Genomic DNA, 19,933 nt, shown 5'->3' on the forward strand with positions numbered 1-19,933 from the left:
GAGGAAGAGAGAGACAAAGTGATCGGTTCCCCTATGCACCCCAACTGGAGCAGGGGATCAGGTCTGTCACCCGATATGTGCCCTTGACCAGGAATGGAACCCATGACTTTTCAGTGCATGGGTCGACGCTCTATCCAGTGAGTAACACTGGCCAGGGCTGGAGTCATTATTCCCTTGTCTTGAAAATAGTGCACATTCACAGCCAAAGTAGCTCTGTGGTCCAATGCCGTAGGACCTAAGAATTCCTAGCAACCCTTTATCTAAAGCACTTGGTATGGAGCATCGGACAGTACCACAAGGTTTGTTTTCAGATATACAAGTCTTCTGCTCTCTTCTACCATATTCTTCATCTTCAGAGATAACTAATTTATATTTTAGCAGATTCTTTTAACGTTTACCTCCATAATCTAACATGCTTATATTACTGCTTCTTGACTTTCCAGTATTGGACACTAGTCATTGACTTATTAGATTTTCATTCCTCATGGAGGAGGATTCTTTTTGGAAAGACTGTGGCAAGAAGTTTAGTGTGACTGGAAGGATAATTGAGTGTGGGGAGAGTATTGCAGTAGCTCACTGAAGGAAGAGGTATTGAGGTTTTGTTTTTAAATTGAGGAGTAATATACATTCAGTTAAGTACATAATATGTGCTAGCTGTACAATTCCATGATTTTTTACCTGTATGTATACTGTGTCTCCAATACTTCCCTCAAGATGTAGGACATTCCCAGTCTCTTTAAAATTCCTTGGTGTCCCACAAGAAAGTTTTGAATTAAGGCATGAAAATTCATTACTAGTTCTAGGTGGAAACCAGAAGATAAGGTGGAGCTAAAGATGACTCCAAACTTGGGAGACTGGGTTGACTGGATGGTGATTCTGTCAACTAGGTAGGTAATACAGGAGAGAGGAGGTCAGGTTTGAATTGAGGGAGGAGTTAAGATGGTGAGATAAATTCAGCTTCAGAGTTGTTGATTTTGGCATATCCAAGTGGAGCTAGATAGGAGGCTGGTGGAAATTTAGAGTTTGGGGGGGTGGGGGTGGGGGAATTGGAGATTAAAATGTAAATTTTCACTTACTCATTAGCATGTCAAGTCCTTTTGAGATCTAACAAGTAGATGAGAATTCTCTAGAGAGTTTGTAGACTGTGAGCTGACCTGAAGTTAGGATGGGAAGTGTATGTTGCTTTTATTAATAACATTTTATCCAAATAGTGAATAAAATCAGTGAAAAAATTTAGTTTAAACATTTAAAAAATAAAATGATAAACAAAAATTCAATAATATATAGTCTTAGTTAGAAATGAAAAATAAATTGGTTCAGAGGGTTATAAGTAGGAATTATGTTTCCTTCCCCCATTTTACTCCCATCCCAGTTTCTTGTGTCTCCTTCCAGATGATTTTAATGCATATATATTAAGTTTATGGTTTTTTTTTTTTTTTTTTTTATTATACAGCACCCCATTTTTGCTTTGGTTGTTAGTGTCTTTCCTGTGACTTAAAAGTATGGTTGGTTGCTTATAGGCATGTGACCAAAAATGGAAACTAGCAATCTACCAGATACAGAGTTTAAGACACTGGTTATAGGATGCTCAATGAGTAGGTGAACTCAGAGAGAACTTAGACACAGAGAGAAACCATAAACAACAACAGTCAGAAGGTGAAGGATATAATAATTGAAATGAAGACTACTTAGATGGAATCAGCAGCAGATTCAGTGACACAGAAGAATGACCTGAGTTTTTTACTGAGGCCACATTCCAAAAATTCCTTCAGAGTTGAATCTCAATTCCTTCAAATACATTCCATTTTCAAAGGGGCTTCGATAGAATCACATAGTATTTAAAAGCAAACTAATGGTTTAACTTCCTTCTTCCTAGACAGTCCAACCAATTGTTTGCATTTACTTGGACCTGCTGGTTTGGGTGTGTCTCAAATCCAGGTGGATATCTTTTAAAGAGATCTAACCACAGCATTCCTGGCATAAATGTGTCATACATTTTTTTAGACTTAGGAGCTCTGAAAATTTCCTCACATTTTACTTTTCTGTTCAATTGAGAGAAAATACTTGAAACAATTTTAGAGTAAAGGAGAGTTGGGTACTGGTATGACAAAATATTTTTAAATGTAGTTTTTTTAAAGTGATGATCAGAATGTTATTTTTCTTGTGTTTTGAATGCTTTTGATTTTGTTTTGTTTACCTTAATAGCTTATGTGTTATTAACTTTAAAATAATTTTCTGTCTTTAGATATTGGCTCATTGCTAGCTATTCTCTTCTAAACATATTACAACCTTACTTCTGCATAGAAAGTTTAAGTATTAAATATTGATACAATCTTTTGTATCAGTATTTAATAATTAATATTAAAGAAGAGATTGATGAAGACTTAAATCAGTTTTACGAATAGTTTTCCTAAGTTCTTTGGGCAGTCAAATTGAATCAGTACCAATAGATCCCATGTATTATGCCTATCTGTATGTCTTTTCTTTGTCAAATACAGCTATTTTTTCTCAAACTGTTCTAATTTGAAGCATTCAAGTAACTTTCTCAAACTAACATTATCAGGATACAATATTCTAAGCCATATTTAGCCCAAGGGTATGTATATATTAGTTTCTACAGTTTTGTAAATTTTTATTAATTTGTTCTTATTAGTTTACATCAGATCTCTGATCAGGTTACCTGAGAGGGCAAAAGTCTTTTCTTCCTTTGGGACTTTTCATAACTCTAGTACATAGCTCACTTGAAAAATATGTTCCTGCTTGGTGTGTGCCTCAGTGATTGAGCGTCAGCCTATGAGCCAGGAAGTCAGGGCTCCATTCTTGGTCAGGGCACATGCCCAGGTTGTGGGCTTGATCCCCAGTGTGGGGCATACAAGAGGCCGGGCAGCCGATCAATGAATCTCTCTCATCATTGATGTCTTTCTCCTTCTCTTCCTCCCTCCCTCTCTTCCTCCCTTCCTCCTTTCTTTTCTCTCTGTAATCAATTAAAAAATGCTCTAGTGAATTTTTTCTGTAAAATAAGATTTCCATTAAAATTGACCAAAAAATAAAAAGCTTTAAGTTATGATATTAAAAGTAAGGTGACTTGGTATCTGTATATTAAAATTCAGGTCCCGCCAAAGCCGGTTTGGCTCAGTGGATAGACTGTCTGAAGGGTCCCGAGTTTGGTTCCGGTCAGGGGCATGTACCTTGGTTGCGGGCGCATCTCCAGTGGGCAGGGGGGGGGGGGGGGGGGTGTGTGTGCAGGAGACAGCTGATCAATGTTTCTCTCTCATTGATGTTTCTAACTCTCTCTCTCCCTTCCTTTTTGTAAAAAATCAATAAAATATATTTTAAAAATAAATTTAAAAATATGAAATTCAGGTCCCTCAAAGAATGAATGAAACCAGGGATAATCTTATAGCATTTGAATGGACACTTAGATGGAGGGGCAGAATGATTTCATGACAGTTACTGATTACTATATCCCTTGCATTGGATTTCACTTTCTCCTTTTACACATTGCTGGACCACTCACAAAAGTAAGCATTGTGTATGTTGTCACAGGGGCCTAATGCTGATATTTGGAATACTATGATTGAGTCTTTAAGGACATAGAGCAGTAAAACACATTTATAAATATTTAATTCTAAAACTGAGTTTACTTTTGATCACTTTATTAGCTAATATACTATTTTTCAGGATAGGCTTTTTCGGTTGATTTATATTTTTGTTTGCTTTTTCCCCCCCAATTATGGTTTACATTCAATATTATTTTGTATTAGTTTCAGGCATAGTAGTTAGACAGTCACATACTTTACAAAGTGTTCCCCCCAGTATTTCTTGTTTTCTTTATTAGAACAAAGGAAATTATGTATTCTCCAACAATAATATTTTAGGGTCTAATTCATGAAATCAAATAATAAGAGAAAAGAGTCAGGCATTGTTCTTAAACAGTCTCTCTCCCTCTCTTTTTTTATTTGCTGTTCATCTCAATTATGTGTAACTTACTTCTCTTGGGAAAAAAAGTGATGCCCTGTTTAGATCTTTGTGGGTTTTTTAAACTATTATGTAGAGAATTTCAAAGGTATACAAATTTGTGAAGACTGCTTAGATTTTTTAAATAGAAATCTTTCTTAGTGTTATTGAAGTAAACATTTTAAATCTCTCTTTCAGGTCCATCATGTTACACAAAATGGAGGACTGTATAAAAGACCCTTTAACGAAGCTTTTGAAGAAACACCAATGCTGGTTGCTGTGCTTACTTATGTGGGGTATGGTGTACTCACCCTCTTTGGATACCTTCGAGATTTCTTGAGGTATTGGAGAATTGAAAAGTGTCACTATGCAACAGAAAGAGAAGAACAAAAGGTAATTGTTAAGAGAATTTTTAATTCTGTGAATGGAAGCCTTTTATAGAAATCTTGCTATTTTCACTCAGTTTTTTATTATTATATATTTTGGTACACATTAAAATAAAAATATTCCAGATGCAGTTAAAGTTTTCACAAAGAAAGCTGAAAACAAAGTTAAAGGCATGGAGAAACTAAAGAACTTAACTTTTCTTGCCCTAGCTGGTTTGGCTCAGTGGATGGAGCGTTGGTCAAAGGCACATGTCCAGGTTGTGGGCTCGAATCCCCAGTAGGGGGTGGTCAGGAGGGAGCTGATCAGTGATTCTTTCTCACCATTGATTTTTCTCTCTCCCCCTCTCCTTTCCTCTCTGAAATCAATAAAAAATATAAATTAAAAAAAAGTACTTAACTTTATTTTCAGTCCTCATCAAGGATATGTTTTTTCATTGATGAGAGAGAGAGAAGAGAAGAGAAGAGAAGAGAAGAGAAGAGAAGAGAAGAGAAGAGAAGAGAAGAGAAGAGAAGAGAAGAGAAGAGGGGGAGAGAGAAACATTTATGTAAGGGAAAAACATTGAGCCTTTGCCTCCAATGTACACCATGACTTGGGATCAAACCTGAAACCTGGATATGTGTCCAAGTTAAGTAATGTTTTCCTAAGATGCTTAGTTTCAGAACTGGTATGCAGGCACAGGTTAGTGAAGAGCCGAAACCCATGTTCTTTCTCTTCACAATACCATATTGTATCCAAAGTTGTGTCCACAGTCACCTGAAAAGATTTTGTTCTTTAGAACTCAGGATGTTTTCTCATAGACACATTATATATAAATGTCTGGTTCACAAATCAGGTCCTGTCCACAAACAAATAAGCAGAATGGCTGAACTACTCTGTTTACAGTAGAAACCACCTTATGTTAGTAATGGTAAACAGCAGTGATAATGTCTCTGGGGGGGAGGACCTAATTCACTTCTCTTTTCTCTGATACTACTTTGCCCCCCTAGAGTTTTGTACAATAAACACATGTTACTTATTCTCAAAAAGAAATAAAGTTAGGCTGAAACCTGTTTGGCTCAGTGGATAGAGCGTCGGTCTGCGGACTAAAAGGTCCCAGGTTCGATTCCAGTCAAGGGCATGTACCTTGGTTGCGGGCACAACTCCGGTAGGGGGTTTGTAGGAGGCAGCTGGTTGATGTTTCTAGCTCTCTATCCCTTCTCCTTCCTCTCTGTGGAAATTCAATAAAATCTATTAAAAAATAAATAAATAAATAAATAAATAAAGTTAGAGTGAAATGCCTGATTTTACAAAAAAGAAAATTGTTCTTGGTCTGTGAGGTATGGAGAGGTTGTCCTGAAGCCCAGGGTGTGTACTAGATTAGAGAAGGGAAGGGAATCAGAAGTTAGACTTTTTTTTTTTTTTTAATTTTTTTACAGAGAGAAAGGGAGAGGGATAGAAAGCTAGAAACATTGATGAGAGAGAAACATTAACCAGCTGCCTCCTGCATACCCCTCACCAGGGATGTGCCCTGGACTGGAATCGAACCTGGGACCTTTCAGTCCACAGACCGACGCTTTATCCACTGAGCCAAACTGGTTTCGGCAGAAGTTAGACTCCTGTTGTCCTACACTTTTGTGGGTGTTAGAGGAGAGGGGCAGATCTAAGTGGCAGCAAGGTCACCACTGAGAGAGGAGCCAGGAAACACTAGGAATGTATTGTGATCATGTGAGGGTATTCGGAAACATGCGAGAGGGAAAGGACCTCTCTGGAACTAGGAAGCCAAAGCCAATCAGGATATAGGTTGAAGATTCTGGCTCTGGGAAAACTCAGGGCCCAGGCATTCTTCTTTGTCATCTCAACCATTCTGCATCCTTCCCAGTTCAAGCACAAGTTGGCCCTGAAATCCCTAGAACTTAATTTCATTAAAAAGGTATTTTTTAAATACGTAATGCAAACAAAGCCCTGCATTCAGAACTTGATCCAGTTGGCCAAACTAATTTTCATAATTGAAAACCAGAACAAATTAAAATTTTCTTTACCATTTTTTGACCCCTGTTTGTCCCGATTAAACTTTTAAAAATATATATATATATTTTGCCGAAACCGGTTTGGCTCAGTGGATAGAGCGTTGGCCTGCGGACTGAAAGGTCCCAGGTTCGATTCCGGTCAAGGGCATGTACCTTGGTTGCGGGCACATCCCCAGTAGGGGGTGTGCAAGAGGCAGCTGATCGATGATTCTCTCTCATCGATGTTTCTAACTCTATCCCTCTTTCTTCCTCTCTGTAAAAAATCAATAAAATATATATATATATATATATATATATATATATATATATATATATATGTATAATTTATTTATTTTTTTACAGAGATGAAGGGTTAGGGTTAGGGTTAGAAACATCCATCAGCTGCCTCCTGCATACTCCCTACTGGGTATGTGCCCACAACCAGCGTACATGCCCTTGACTGGAATTGAATCTGGTACCCTTGAATCCACAGGCTGACACTCTATCCACTGAGCCAAACCGATTAAGGCCTGAATAGACTTTTTAGCTAGTATGCATCCATATTATATTGATGTGTATGTGGTTTTTTTTTTTGTGTGTGTGTTTTTGTTTTGTTTTGTTTTTACATCTCTCAGGTATGGCTTACTTACCACAACTTGTAGTTCACTACACTTACTGTATTGTGTGGTATTGCAATTACTTTTTTACAGGCAATCTTTTCCTACTAGACTGAATTGATGGCAGTTATGACTGATGGGACCTAAAGTTTTATCACATACTCAAACTAGAAAGTCTTTATCTACAGGGACTTCTTATAGTGACAACATCCTGTAGAGAACTAATAAATGACAGGTAGGGGTAGAGGTGGGGATGAGCTGATTGTGGTATAGAGAGGATAGTGTGAGTAAAGATATGAGAAGTGTTTGGGTATATGAAAAATTGTGTTTTGAATGTAAACTAAGAGGTTTGGTAGGCACCGAGGAGTCCTGGGCAGTTTTTGAGCAGGAGAATGACCATAGAGTTTGCACAGCTGGTGCTCTGCCAAGTGTGATGGAGGGGATTCATCTGAATTACTTGGTGAATAAGTTGGTGAATAATCTTTGGAACTTGTTTCATGTTTTAGGGTAAATTGTTTAAGTATTGGGACTATCTACGTGTGTCTAACTCTATGTGAAAAAATTGGAACACATAGATTTTATTCTTTCAGTTTCTAAATTTGTTGAAGAAACATTAACACTTTGAATTTATGGGCCTTTGCAAAGCTTTCTATAGGTAAATAGTCCTTGAATTGTATGCAAATTTAGAACAAAAAAGTAAACTGAGTAGCATAGGATTAGTCAGGAAATAATTCTTGGAGGAAGTAATAACAAATATTAATCTTCACCTGAGGATATTTTCCATTGATTTTTTTTTTTTAGAGAGAGTGAAAGGGAAGGGGAGAGACAGAAAGAAACATCGATGTGAGAGAAATGCATCAGTTGATTGCCTCCCTCAGGCTTTCCAACAGGGCCAAGGATTGAGCCTGCAACTGAGGTACATGTCCGTGACTGGAATCGAACCAGGGACCCTTTGGTCCACTGAGCCAAACCGGCTAGGACTATTTATTTATTTTATTGTTGACAGTATTACAGATGTCCCCCATCCTCTCAAACCTTTCTCCCCTCCACCCAGACCCTGCCCCAAATCTTCACCACATTATTGTCTGTGTCCATGGGCCTTGCATATATGCATATAATTCTTTGATTACTTTTAGAGGGAAAGAAAGAATAATTCAGTCTTATGGTAGAGCTTGTTTTTTTTTTTTTAATATATTTTTTATTGATTTTTTACAGAGAGGGATAGAGAGTTAGAAACATCGATTAGAGAAAATTATCGATCAGCTGCCTCTTGCACACCCTTTACTGGGGGTGTGCCCCCAACCAAGGTACATGCCCTTGACCTGAATCGAAACTGGGACCTTTCAGTCCGCAGGCCAATGCTCTATCCACTGAGCCAAACCAGTTTCGGCTAGAGCTTGTTTTTTGATGCTGGATTAGATGTAGTCCAGGGATAGGCAAATTTTAGTGTTAACATTGAAAAGAGGTGAGGGAAAGTGCTTGCTTGAGATCATAAAATGCAAATACCGGTATAAGGTTGCCACTTCCTCATTTCACCCAGTGAGTGGTATTCATAATCAGTCTTATTTTCTTCCTCATTCCATTACAAAGGAGAGCCCATTTTAACTATTTATGCTAATTCTTAGTATGTTACTTTGGGTAGAACTGAATTACACATTTCTAATATAATAAAAGGCTAATATGCAAATCAACTGAACAGCAGAACGAGTGGTAGGTTGCTATTATGCGCACTGGCCACCAGGCAGACATTCAACACAGGACTGTCAGTGCACTCCCACAAGGGGAGCACCACTCAGCTGACACACCGCTGGTGAGTGCAGTGGCAGTGGCAGGAGCCTCTTCTGCTGCAGGCGGGCAGTAAGGAGCTAGGGGTCCCGGACTGTGAGAGCCACAGACTGCGAGAGGGATGTCTGCCTGTCGGTTTAGGTCCAGGGTGACCAGGTCTAAGCTGGCAGGCAGACATCCCTTGAGGGGTCCAGGACTGCAAAAGGGCACAGGCTGGGCTGAGGGGACCTCCGCCCCACCCAGGGCACAAATGTCGTGCACCAGTCCTCTAGTTTCTAAAAAAGATGAATTTGTATGAGTTTGTTATATTTTATATACATTGCTTAAAATTTTTGGAATTCCCTGCTGCTGTATCCTCTTATTAACAGTCCTGATTTGGATGAGAATGTTGTTTCTACTAGTCTGTGGTTTATTTCTGTTTTCATGTGAAATGAAGCTAGTAAGCCAGAAACATTAATGTGATAGGTAAAGCAAAAGCTTGAATTAATGAAAATGTTCTAGTGGTCAGATAGGAAATACCTAGAAGTCTAAGGAGCAAATTGTGATAAGAAGTTGCTACACCCTTACTAAATTTTAAACTTAACATTTTGCCTCTACAATTTGTTCATGATCAAAAATGGAAGGGATAAGATAGTTTACATCCTGATATGTTTGATTTTCAAAATACAAAAGAAGGAACTTGATTGAAATATATTCAGAGGGTCTTACTTTTTATCTCCTTCAAAAAGTAGCTTACTATGAATATTTTGACAGTTGTCATTTTAGCAGTAATTTTGGAAACTTTTAAAGGAGTATAGTTGCCTGATGTAGTAAGCTGGGGATTATCACTTGGTTTATCTTTTTGGTTCCATGGATTTAAAAAGAGCGGTACTTTCCATTGTTTTGTGGTATGTGTGGAGCCCAGGCCAGTAGCCAACAGCTTTATTTGAGAAAACATATTAGTACATGCTATAAAGATCACCTGTTTACAATGTACAATTCAGTGTTTTTTATAGAGTTGTGCAGCCAGCACCAAATCCTTATTTGATTTCTATAAAATTTTTATCATCTGAAAAAGAAACCCTGTACCAATTAGTTGACACTCCTTCCTTTTCTTCCCTACCACTAAGCTACTTTCTGTCTCTAGACATTTATTAAAATGGGACACACAACATGAGATCTTTTGTGACTGGCTTTTTTCACGTGGCATAGTATTATTGAGGTTAATCCATGTTATATATTTCAGTAATTCATTCCTTTTAATTGATGAATCATTCCATTGTGTAGAATGGAATGTGATTCCATTCTATACTGACTAACTCATTGAACTCTAGACCTTATATCCAACTGCCCACTTGACATCTTCACATAGGAATTTCAGTTTTACATATCTAAAACTGACCTGCCCTGCCCCCTAACCAATTAGCTGTCTTCTCAGTCTCTATGAATCTCAGTTCTCATCTGCCAGTTGCTTAAGCAAAAAACCTTGGAGTTACCCTTGATTCTTCTTTCCGTCACATGCCATGTGTGGTCCATCAGCAGATCCAAATCAGCTACTTTTTTTTTTTTTAATACATTTTATTGATCTTTTTTACAGAGAGAGGAAGAGAGAGGGATAGAGAGTCAGAAACATCAATGAGAGAGAACCATCGATCAGCTGCCCCCCCCGCACACCCTCCACTGAGGATGCACCCGCAATCAATGCACATGCCCCTGACCAGAATTGAACCCGGGACCCCTCAGTCTGCAGGCTGACGCTCTATCCACTGAGCCAAACCAGTTTTGGCCAAATCAGCTACTTCTTATCAGCCTTCATTATCACCCAAACCTCATCTCTGACTGCTTAGCCCCTCACTCATCTGCTCCAGTCACACTGGCCTTTGCAGTTTCTTGAACACACCAAGTACACGTCTGCCTCATTGCCATTTGCTGTTTGCCTGCCAGGAAAGCTCTTCCTCCAGATGGTATCAAGGATAGTTCTCCTGCTTCCTTTTCCTTCTTTATTTTACCCTTGCCACCTAAGCTAAATTTTAGCATGACTTTAGCATTTTACATTCTCCTTTCTTGTTTGATTTCTGTTTCCATTAGTATTTTTCACTAACATACTTTACATTTTATACATTTTTCTTGCTTAGCATCTATTGTTATCTTTTTATTTACTACTTTCTACCTAGTGCCAGAAGAGTGCCTGACATATATTATCCATTTAGTAAATGTTTGAGATCGGAGTGGTATGGTGATTGGTGGTAATAGTAAAAAGTCTTGAGTCTTTTGAAGGTGTGTGTGTATATATAATACATATGCACATATAAAACACATAGATGATTCAGTTTTAGATCTAGGGAAAACAAGCATTTTTATCTTGAAATCACATTTTATGCCTTGATGGACAGCATAGAAACAGCAAGGAAGTAGCTGTCTGTAAAAACAGGAAAGAACAAATAATAGTATGACTTATATGACTAGTAGGGAAAGCTCTTAGTTGTGGTTCACAGAGTTTAGTCACCAGTCTAATAACCTTTTACAAGTTATATCACCTAGTTTTCTTAATTAGATAGAGGTAAAGACAACATTGTTGGTTTATAAAATAAATACTCCTAACTGTATAATGCTTTTTAACCATAGGATGACTCCAATTTTAACATTTCAGGTGGAAATTATTTGGGATTTAAAAATTCTCTTAGTTGAAGTTTTGAAACAATTTTGTTATGTTATAACCATATCTCTATATATCTTATGGAGTTATTTCCTTCTCTAGCAAAGATGTTACCAGAAATTAAAACACTGGAGTTTTTCACTAGCCTGTTTTTGGTGTACAGTATTATGTTTTTTATTATCATCAAATGTCTTGAAATATTTCAGCAATATTTAGCTTTTCAGAGAAAGCTTCTTTATCATAGGAGCAATAGTCCTTTTGTATAATAGGACTGTGGAGTTTATCTGGAGACATTGGGAAATTCTAGATTTGCAATCATAACTTAGACTCACACCACAAGTCATGTAAAGCACATTCAGCTTTTACTCTTCTACCCCTATTGTGGCACTGTTTTAATGTCCAGTAAACTGTGATGGGCAGAGCCTTGTGTTAATTTTGTGTGTTTCTATTGTGTTCTTAAATTGGCCAAAACATTAAATATAAGATTTTCACTAATTGAATTTTGTTGTGGAGAAAGATTAATTATTATTAACTAGATGCCCAGTGCATGAAATTCATGCACGGGAATGGGGGTTCCCTCAGCCTGCCTGCACCCTCTCCAATCTGGAACCCTTCATGGGATGTCTGACTGCAGGTTTAGGCCTGGGACCCCTCAGGGGATGTCTGACTGCCAGTTTAGGCCTGACCCAGCAGTCCAACATTTCTTTTGCAATATGGGACTGCTGACTCCTAATTGCTCACCTGTATGCCTGCCTGATGGCCCCTAACCCCTCTTTTTGCCTGCCTGATTGCACCTATCCGCCTCTGCCTTGGCCCCCACCACCGTGCCTTTGTCTAGAAGGAGGATCAGATGACCAGAAGATGTCTGGTGGACTCGGTCTAAGTAGCATATTACCCTTTTATTAGTATAGATACTGTTCTACTGTATGGGTATACCACATTTTGTTTATCCATCCATCCATCCATTGATGATGGATTGTTACCAACTTTTGGCTGTTGTGAATAGTGCTGCTATATACATTTGTGTACTTGTTTAAATATCTATTTTCAGTTCTTTTGGAATATACCTAAAAATACTGTGTCATACAGAAATATATGTTTACCCTTTTAAGAAACCACCAAACTGTTTTCCACTGTGACTGCACCACTTTACATTGACAGCACTGTGTGAAGATTTTTCTAAAGATTTTATAGTTGCATAGTTTACACTTAAGACTTTGATTCGTTTCAAATTAATTTCTCTATGGGATGTAAGGTTTAGATCAAAGTCCCCCTCCTTTTTTTTTTTTTTTTTGCCTTATTAGTATCCAATTCCCTCAGTGAGAATGTAGTTTTTTAAAAATAAGTATGCCATTTAAAAGGATGTTTGGTAAAGGTATTTGAATGAATGAATGAAAAGAGAAGTCCTCTCAGTTACCTCTAGTCCTAGAATATTTCAAGTATTTTTTGGAAACAGATATTCCTCTTGCACAGAACTGGAATCCCAAGTAGCTATCCCCTTCTGTCTCCTTTCTTAGTTCATTGCTGGGCTGCGGGGAGTTTGGTTAGCTACCCTTCAGTGCTCTCTACTTAACTTTAACTGCAGTTACTAGTAAAGCTGCTACCCTTGAGCTTAGCTAAGGGAATCCTCTCTTCTGCCTTCTGCCCCAACTGCTTTTGGTCTGTAATATTCCTTGGAGTGACATCACTGTGCAAGTCTATTTTCTTCTGTCATTTAACAAACAGGAGAGGAAACTATCAAAAAGCACATACTATTTAAGTAATAAATTTCCAATTGTGATAAACATATCATTTATAGATATTTTTCTCTTAAAGAAATGTAAATGTTAGAACCAATTTTAAGACAGATGGTATCAGGTACTGCAAATACATAGGCTCCTTTCTGACTATGCTGGACTTTTGTAAAGAAATTTCATCTATTGTGAGGCTTATTTACTGGGCACTTTAGAGTCCAATATTATAGAAGGTTATTGATTTCAAAGTTTCATGTAGGGTCTTCTTAACAATGAAAATCTTTTATAAAATAAAACTTAAACTTTAGCCGGGACTGGTTTGGCTTAATGGATAGAGCGTCGGCCTGCGGACTGAAAGGTCCCGGGTTCGATTCCGGTCAAGGGCATGTATCTTGGTTGCGGGCACATCCCCAGTGGGGGGCGTGCAAGAGGCAGCTGGTCGATGTTTCTCTCTCATCGATGTTTTTAACTCTCTGTCCCTCTCAATTCCTCTCTGTGTAAAATCAATAAAATATATTAAAAAACAAAAACAAAAAAAACAACAACTTTATTTGACAAACTAGAGGCCCTGGTACACAAAATTTGTGCATGGGGGCCGGTCCCCTCAGCCCAGCCTGCACCCTCTTGCAATCCGGGACCCCTTGTGGGGATGTCCCACTGTTCGGGCCTAAACCAGCAGTCAGCCATCCCTCTCGCAATCCGGGACCACTGTCTCCTAACTGCTGGCCTGCCTGCTTGATCACCCCTAACCACTTGCCTGTTTGCCTGATCGCCCCTAACCACTTCTGCCTTGGCCCCTGCCACCTCTGCTTCGTCTGTAAGGACATCTGGAAGGTATTTCGGCTGTCTGGTCTAATTAGCATATTACCCTTTTATTGTTTGGCACCAAGCCCAGACCTGAGACCTTGAAGCTCAGTGGTTTTCTGACTAGTAAAACTGTAATACAGTTTTATTTATGTGTTTTACACTTTACCTTCAGGATTTAAGTAGATTTTATTTGGTCTAGTCATGTGTATTCTGAGCAGTGGTCAGACCACATGGGACATGGCATATTCATTCATTCATTTTAGCTCTACTGTGACTTTATTTTTTTTACAGGCTTAATTTTAGTATGACTTAATTTCAGCGATGAAAAAAGGGTGTTAAGTTCTTGATTGTGGAGATTCATTTTGAGAATCTTTTTTATATATGTATTTTTTTCTTCTTTTTAATATATATATTTTGTTGATTTTTTACAGAGAGGAAGGGAGAGGGTGAGAGAAACATCGATTAGAGAGAAACATCAACCAGGTGCCTCCTGTACCCCCCCCACCCCCCCACTGGGGATGTGCCCGCAACCAAGGCATATACTCCTGACTGGAATCAAACCCGGGACCCTTGAGTCTGCAGGCCGACACTCTATTCACTGAGCCAAACCGGTTTCAGCAAAAATTATTTTTTATTATTAGTAATTTATTTTTAATCCTCACCTGAGGATATTTTTCCATTGATTTTTTAGAGAGAGTGGGGGAGAGAAGGAAAGACAAAATCATTGCTGTGAGAGAAACACCGATTGGTTACCTCCCACAAGCGCCCTGACCAGGGCCTGGGCCAGGGAGGAGCCTGCAACCGAGGTACATGCCCTTGCCAGAATCGAATCCTGGACCCACTCTTTGGTCCGAAGGCCAAAGTTTTATCCACTGAGCCAAACCGGGTAGGGCTGTTTTTTAATATTTATTAAAAACTCCCATTTAAGGAAAGAAACCACATGTAGGGATCTTTCTATAAGCTTCTTCTTTTTAAAAATATATTTTATTGATATTTTTACAGAGAAGAAGAGAGAGGGGCAGAGAGTTAGAAACATCGATGAGAGAGAGAGAAACATCAGAAACATCCATTAGCTGCCTCCTGCACACCCCCCACTGGGGATGTGCCGCAACCAAGGTACATGCCCTTGACCAGAATCAAACTTGGGACCCTTCAGTCTGCAGGCTGATGCTCTATCCACTGAGCCAAACGGTTTCAGCTATATTTTATCATTTTTCTTTGAATTAATTTCATTTGATTCTTGAAAATGTGCCAAGAATGGAATCTTAATTTTGGAAATATTTTTCTTTTTAGAAACTGAAATGATAGTTTTTATGGCATCTCCCCCAATCAGTATTTTACTTGGGATAAGGGGCAGAAGACTAGTCTTTTGGATTTTATTAGGAATGAAAACCTTTAATGACAGAAATGCACAACTAAGTTTATTTTTTGAGGCCTGCTTTATTCAATTCTTTGGCTCTACATTCAACCATTTCTTTCTTTTAAATATATTTTATTGATTTTTTTACAGAGAGGAAGGGAGAGGAATAGAGAGTTAGAAACATCGATGAGAGAGAAACATCGATCAGCTGCCTCTTGCACATCCTTTATGGGGATGTGCCAGCAACCAAGGTGCATGCCCTTGACTGGAATCGAACCTGGGACTCTTCAGTCCACAGGCTGACGCTCTATCCACTGAGCCAAATCGGCCAGGGCTCAACCATTTCTTATAGATCAACTATCAAAGCTACATGACGTTTACCTGATTAAGAATTGTTTCTAAAAAAACAGAATTTCTGCCTCTCAAAATGTCTTCTGTGTCAGTTAACTCAGTAGAATTTTATTTAATCTTTTTAAAAATTATATTTCTACTAGAGGCCCGGTGTACAAAATTTTGTGCACTGGGTGGGGTCCCTCAGTCAGCCTGTGCCCTTTCACAGTCCGGGAGCCCTTGGGGGATGTCCGACTGCGGTTAGACCTGCGGGGAGTGGGCCTATGCCACAGTTGGACATCCATAGCACTGCCACAGAAGCAGGAGAGGCTCCCCCCACCACCCCTGAGCTCACCAGCTGTCAGCCCGGCTTGTGCTTGAGTGGAGCTCTCCTTGTGGGAGCATACTGACCATCAGGGGGCAGTTTCGTGTTGAGCTTCTGCCTCCTTGTGGTCAGTGCACATCATAGCAACCGGTCATTCAAGCAATTGGCATTCTGCCATTCAGTCAATTTGCATATTACCCTTTTATTATATAGGGTTGATTTTAGGGAGAGGAAAGGAAAGGGATAGAGAGATAGAAACATCCATGAGATAGAAATATCAATCAGCTGCCTCCTGCATGCCGCCTATTAGGGATCAAGCTCACAATTCAGGCATGTGTGCTGACCAGGAATTGAATCTCAACCTCTGATTCATGGGCCAACCACAGAGCCATGCTGGCTGAGCTAACTCAGTATAATTGAGTTATTCTCAAGCGTTATTGCCATATGAAAAGGGAAGATGTAAATTTTTAAAAAGTAACTCAGTTAAATTTATGGTATTTCACCATTTGTTGGTAGGACTTTGTGCCGTTGTATCAGGATTTCGAAAACTTCTATACAAGGAACCTCTACATGAGGATTAGAGACAACTGGAATCGACCAATCTGTAGTGTGCCTGGAGCCAGAATGGACATCATGGAGAGAGAGTCTCATGATTACAACTGGTCATTCAGGTAAGTCTTCTTTGGGAAATTATTTCCTAACAACAGAAAAAGGGATTTTTTTACTTTTTAAAATATTATATTGCAAATTTGACAGTATTTTGTCAAAACAGCAGTAGAAGCAGAAAATATAGTACAACATGATTAGTTTCCTTGCATATTGTTCATTGTTATTGGGATGTTTAAAATACATTTTTTTATTAGTTTGATACTGTGTTGGGTTATAGTTGAAAGCAAAATTTGACCTATTAAAACAAAATAAGCCTTAGCTGGTTTTGCTCAGTGGATAGAGCATCGGCCTGTGGACTGAAGGATACCTGGTTTGATTCCGGTCAAGGGCACATGCATGGGTTTCAGGCTCAATCTCCATTAGGGGGCATGCTGGAGGCAGCCAATCAATGATTCTCTCTCATTGATGTTTCTATTTCTCCCTTTCCCTTCCTCTCTGAAGTCAATAAAAATATTTTTTTTTAAAAAAACAACCAAAAAAACAAAAAAGCAAACAAAACACACACACACACAAAGAAAAACTGTCCTTTCTATTATACTACTTACCAGAATCAAATATCTGAATTTATTTCTGGATATTTTGATTTCTCAAATGATTCAAGGATATGTACAGTTTTTACTTAAATGGATTCAGTAGTTTAGAAAATGATACTTATTAAACTTACTTTTGTTGTTAGATTGCTCAAGTATTGCATGATTGCATTGCTATTAAAAAAAAAGACAAACAATAAGATAAATTGAAAGTCTCCCGTGAAAACTAACACTATACCTTTTCAAATCCACTGCCCTACTAATCCTCACTCCCCAGAGGTAACCGTTGTTATCAATTTGTAGTGTTATTCCGCCAGATATTTCCCGTGGGATATGTATATGATGTATCTATTAGGATTACACACAGTTTTTGATTTACAAAAATGGTATCATACTGTAGAAGTGATATTGCATCTTGTTTTTTACTTGCTAACAATCAGTAACATCTTTGTGTATATTGACAGCAAGCTCATTGTTTGTAGTGACTACTTAGTATTCTATAATATTGATGTATATAGTATACACATGCAGGTAGGGCTGCATCATCCTGTGTTTAAAACTCCAAAGTCTCAAGTTAAAAGATTGGCAATTTATTTCTTGTTCATACGTAATGTCCATCTTAAGTTAGATGGGTCTCTAAACCATGTCGTCTGCACTTGAGGAGTCAGACGGTCTGAACTTCCACAATTAGGAATGTCACTGGTTTGTGTGCCTGGGAAAGGGACATGGTCAGTTGTATAGTGACTCTTTCTTTTCCTTTGGTTAATCCTCACTGAATGATATCATTTCATGGATAAGTACTGCCAAACTGCCCTCCCCCCCAAAAAGTACTCTGATATTCTTATCTACAGTGTATGAAATAGTCCTGGCTAATACTGGCTATGGTCAGTTTTTAAATCTTTATTATCATTATTGATAAGCAAAAATTGGTATTTTAACTTTCATTTATTTCATTTAATTGGTAGTGAGTTTGAGCTATTTTTAATTTAGACCATATTCTCTCTATTTCCTATATATGTTGCTTCCTTTGGTATTACAGTACATTTATTATCATATGTAAGTATTAGACCTTGTTCATGGGTTTCATGAACTTTCATCCTATTGAAATACAGGTACACAGGGAATACAATTAAAGATGTTATAAACATGGGTTCCTACAACTATCTTGGATTTGCACGGAATACTGGATCATGTCAGGAGGCAGCTGCCAAAATCCTAGAGGAGTATGGAGTTGGCGTGTGCAGCACTCGGCAGGAAATTGGTGAGTGTAGGCTCTTTGACTAACTGATGTTCTTAACTTTTTTACTCAGGAGGGAGTAATATGGATAGAGTATGTGTCCAAATACATACTTTGCCATGTAGTTTAGATCAGATAAAGAATGCTTTATTTTTTCTGAATTAATGGATGATTTTAATGCTTTCAACACATTTTGAGACGTATTTATCTTTTCCATTATGTTATACATACAGAGTATGTTCCTATTGTTTTACTTATAACTTTAGTGTTGACTTTATTGATTTTGGCAAATGATAGCTCATTAAAGAGCACCACTTCATATCTGAGCCTGTGGACATATGGAGGTTAACCTATTTCTGTATTGGTAATTTGGAGCTAATAATAATGCCCACCTTATAGGACTGTTATAAGAAGCTAATTCATGTAAAGTGCTTGTAACATGGTAAATACTCATTAAGTGCCAATTCTTTTTATGAGTAGTACAAGTCTATAAAATGTAAAAGATGACAAATTTATGTAAAGAGATTTATTTAGTTAAAAGGAAAATTTCAAATTCTTCCATTTTGTTCCAGCTACTGATAACCATAGAAGTTATAAGACATCGTTCTGGATATTTATTACTGTGAAGCACATTAAAACTTAGTGGATTAAAACAATTCAGCATAGCCAGTGTGGCTCAGTGGTTGAGCATGGGCCCATGAACCAGGAGGTTATGGTTTGATTACAGTCAGGGCACATACCCGGGTTGTGGGCTCAATCCCCAGTAGGGTGCATGCAGGAGGCAACCAATCAATGATTCTCTCTCATCATTGATGTATCTTTCCCTTTCTCTTCCTCTCTCTGAAGTAATAAAAAATAAACAATAATTCATTGTTTTCTCATGGGAGTGGCAAGTACAGCTGGGTTGTTTTCATTTAGGGTCCCTAATGATGTGGTTAAGGGAGCATTAACAACATATAGAAATCACACATCTTTATGGCAGTTTAAATTTTATAAAGTGCTTGATTCTAAAGTGCAGGCAAGGTCAACTGCTGCCTGGGGACACCTAGCATGAGCTACAAAGCAATCTGCAGATGGCTGCTACTTATGCTGGACTTGGGGTGCCCCAGAAAGGCCAAGCTGCAAACCAAGGCTGGCTGCTGCTAGTGCTGGGCCTGGCGCCACTTTATGAGAACAACAGGGCATGTTGTTTGAGAGATTTTAGGAAAATCTGAAGCGCAAGCCAAAACAGGCTGTTCTGTTTGGGAAAGCAACTGGAAACAGGTTGGGTAGACCCACAGTTGGATGGGATGGGAGTCTCAGGGCATCACCAGGGCCAGGAAAACAGCGTTAGCCAGTTTGATGGAGACTCAAATATGGTGCACACCTACCAGTTCTGTGGGTTGGGAATGGGGAGGGTCTCAAAAAAGGAACAATGGCTTCTGCCAGCACTTCTGTCTGGGAGAAAGCTGCCCCTCCAGGTCTTGCCCTGATGCCAGACAGTTCAGTTCCTTCCTTTGTTTCCCTGGTGCCTTTTGAGCTGCTGCCCCAATGCTGGAACCCAGAGTGTATGAGTCAGAGCAAGTCTATGCATGGA

General features: G+C 38.6%; 1 protein-coding gene across 1 annotated transcript in view; it reads left to right on the forward strand.

Annotated features, from left to right (window-relative positions):
• SPTLC2 (serine palmitoyltransferase long chain base subunit 2) overlaps positions 1–19,933 on the forward strand; it is a 95,880-nt gene that overhangs the window by 20,876 nt on the left and 55,071 nt on the right. The window contains exons 2-4 of the mRNA XM_084891604.1: positions 4,156–4,350; positions 16,438–16,592; positions 18,233–18,381. Of these exons, the coding sequence (XP_084747730.1) occupies positions 4,156–4,350; positions 16,438–16,592; positions 18,233–18,381 (499 nt within the window). The remainder of the gene's footprint in view (positions 1–4,155; positions 4,351–16,437; positions 16,593–18,232; positions 18,382–19,933) is intronic.

This window comes from Pipistrellus hanaki (genome assembly GCF_964339955.1).
Source record: "Pipistrellus hanaki genome assembly, chromosome: 1".
In the NCBI taxonomy this organism is placed as follows: Eukaryota; Metazoa; Chordata; class Mammalia; order Chiroptera; family Vespertilionidae; genus Pipistrellus; species Pipistrellus hanaki.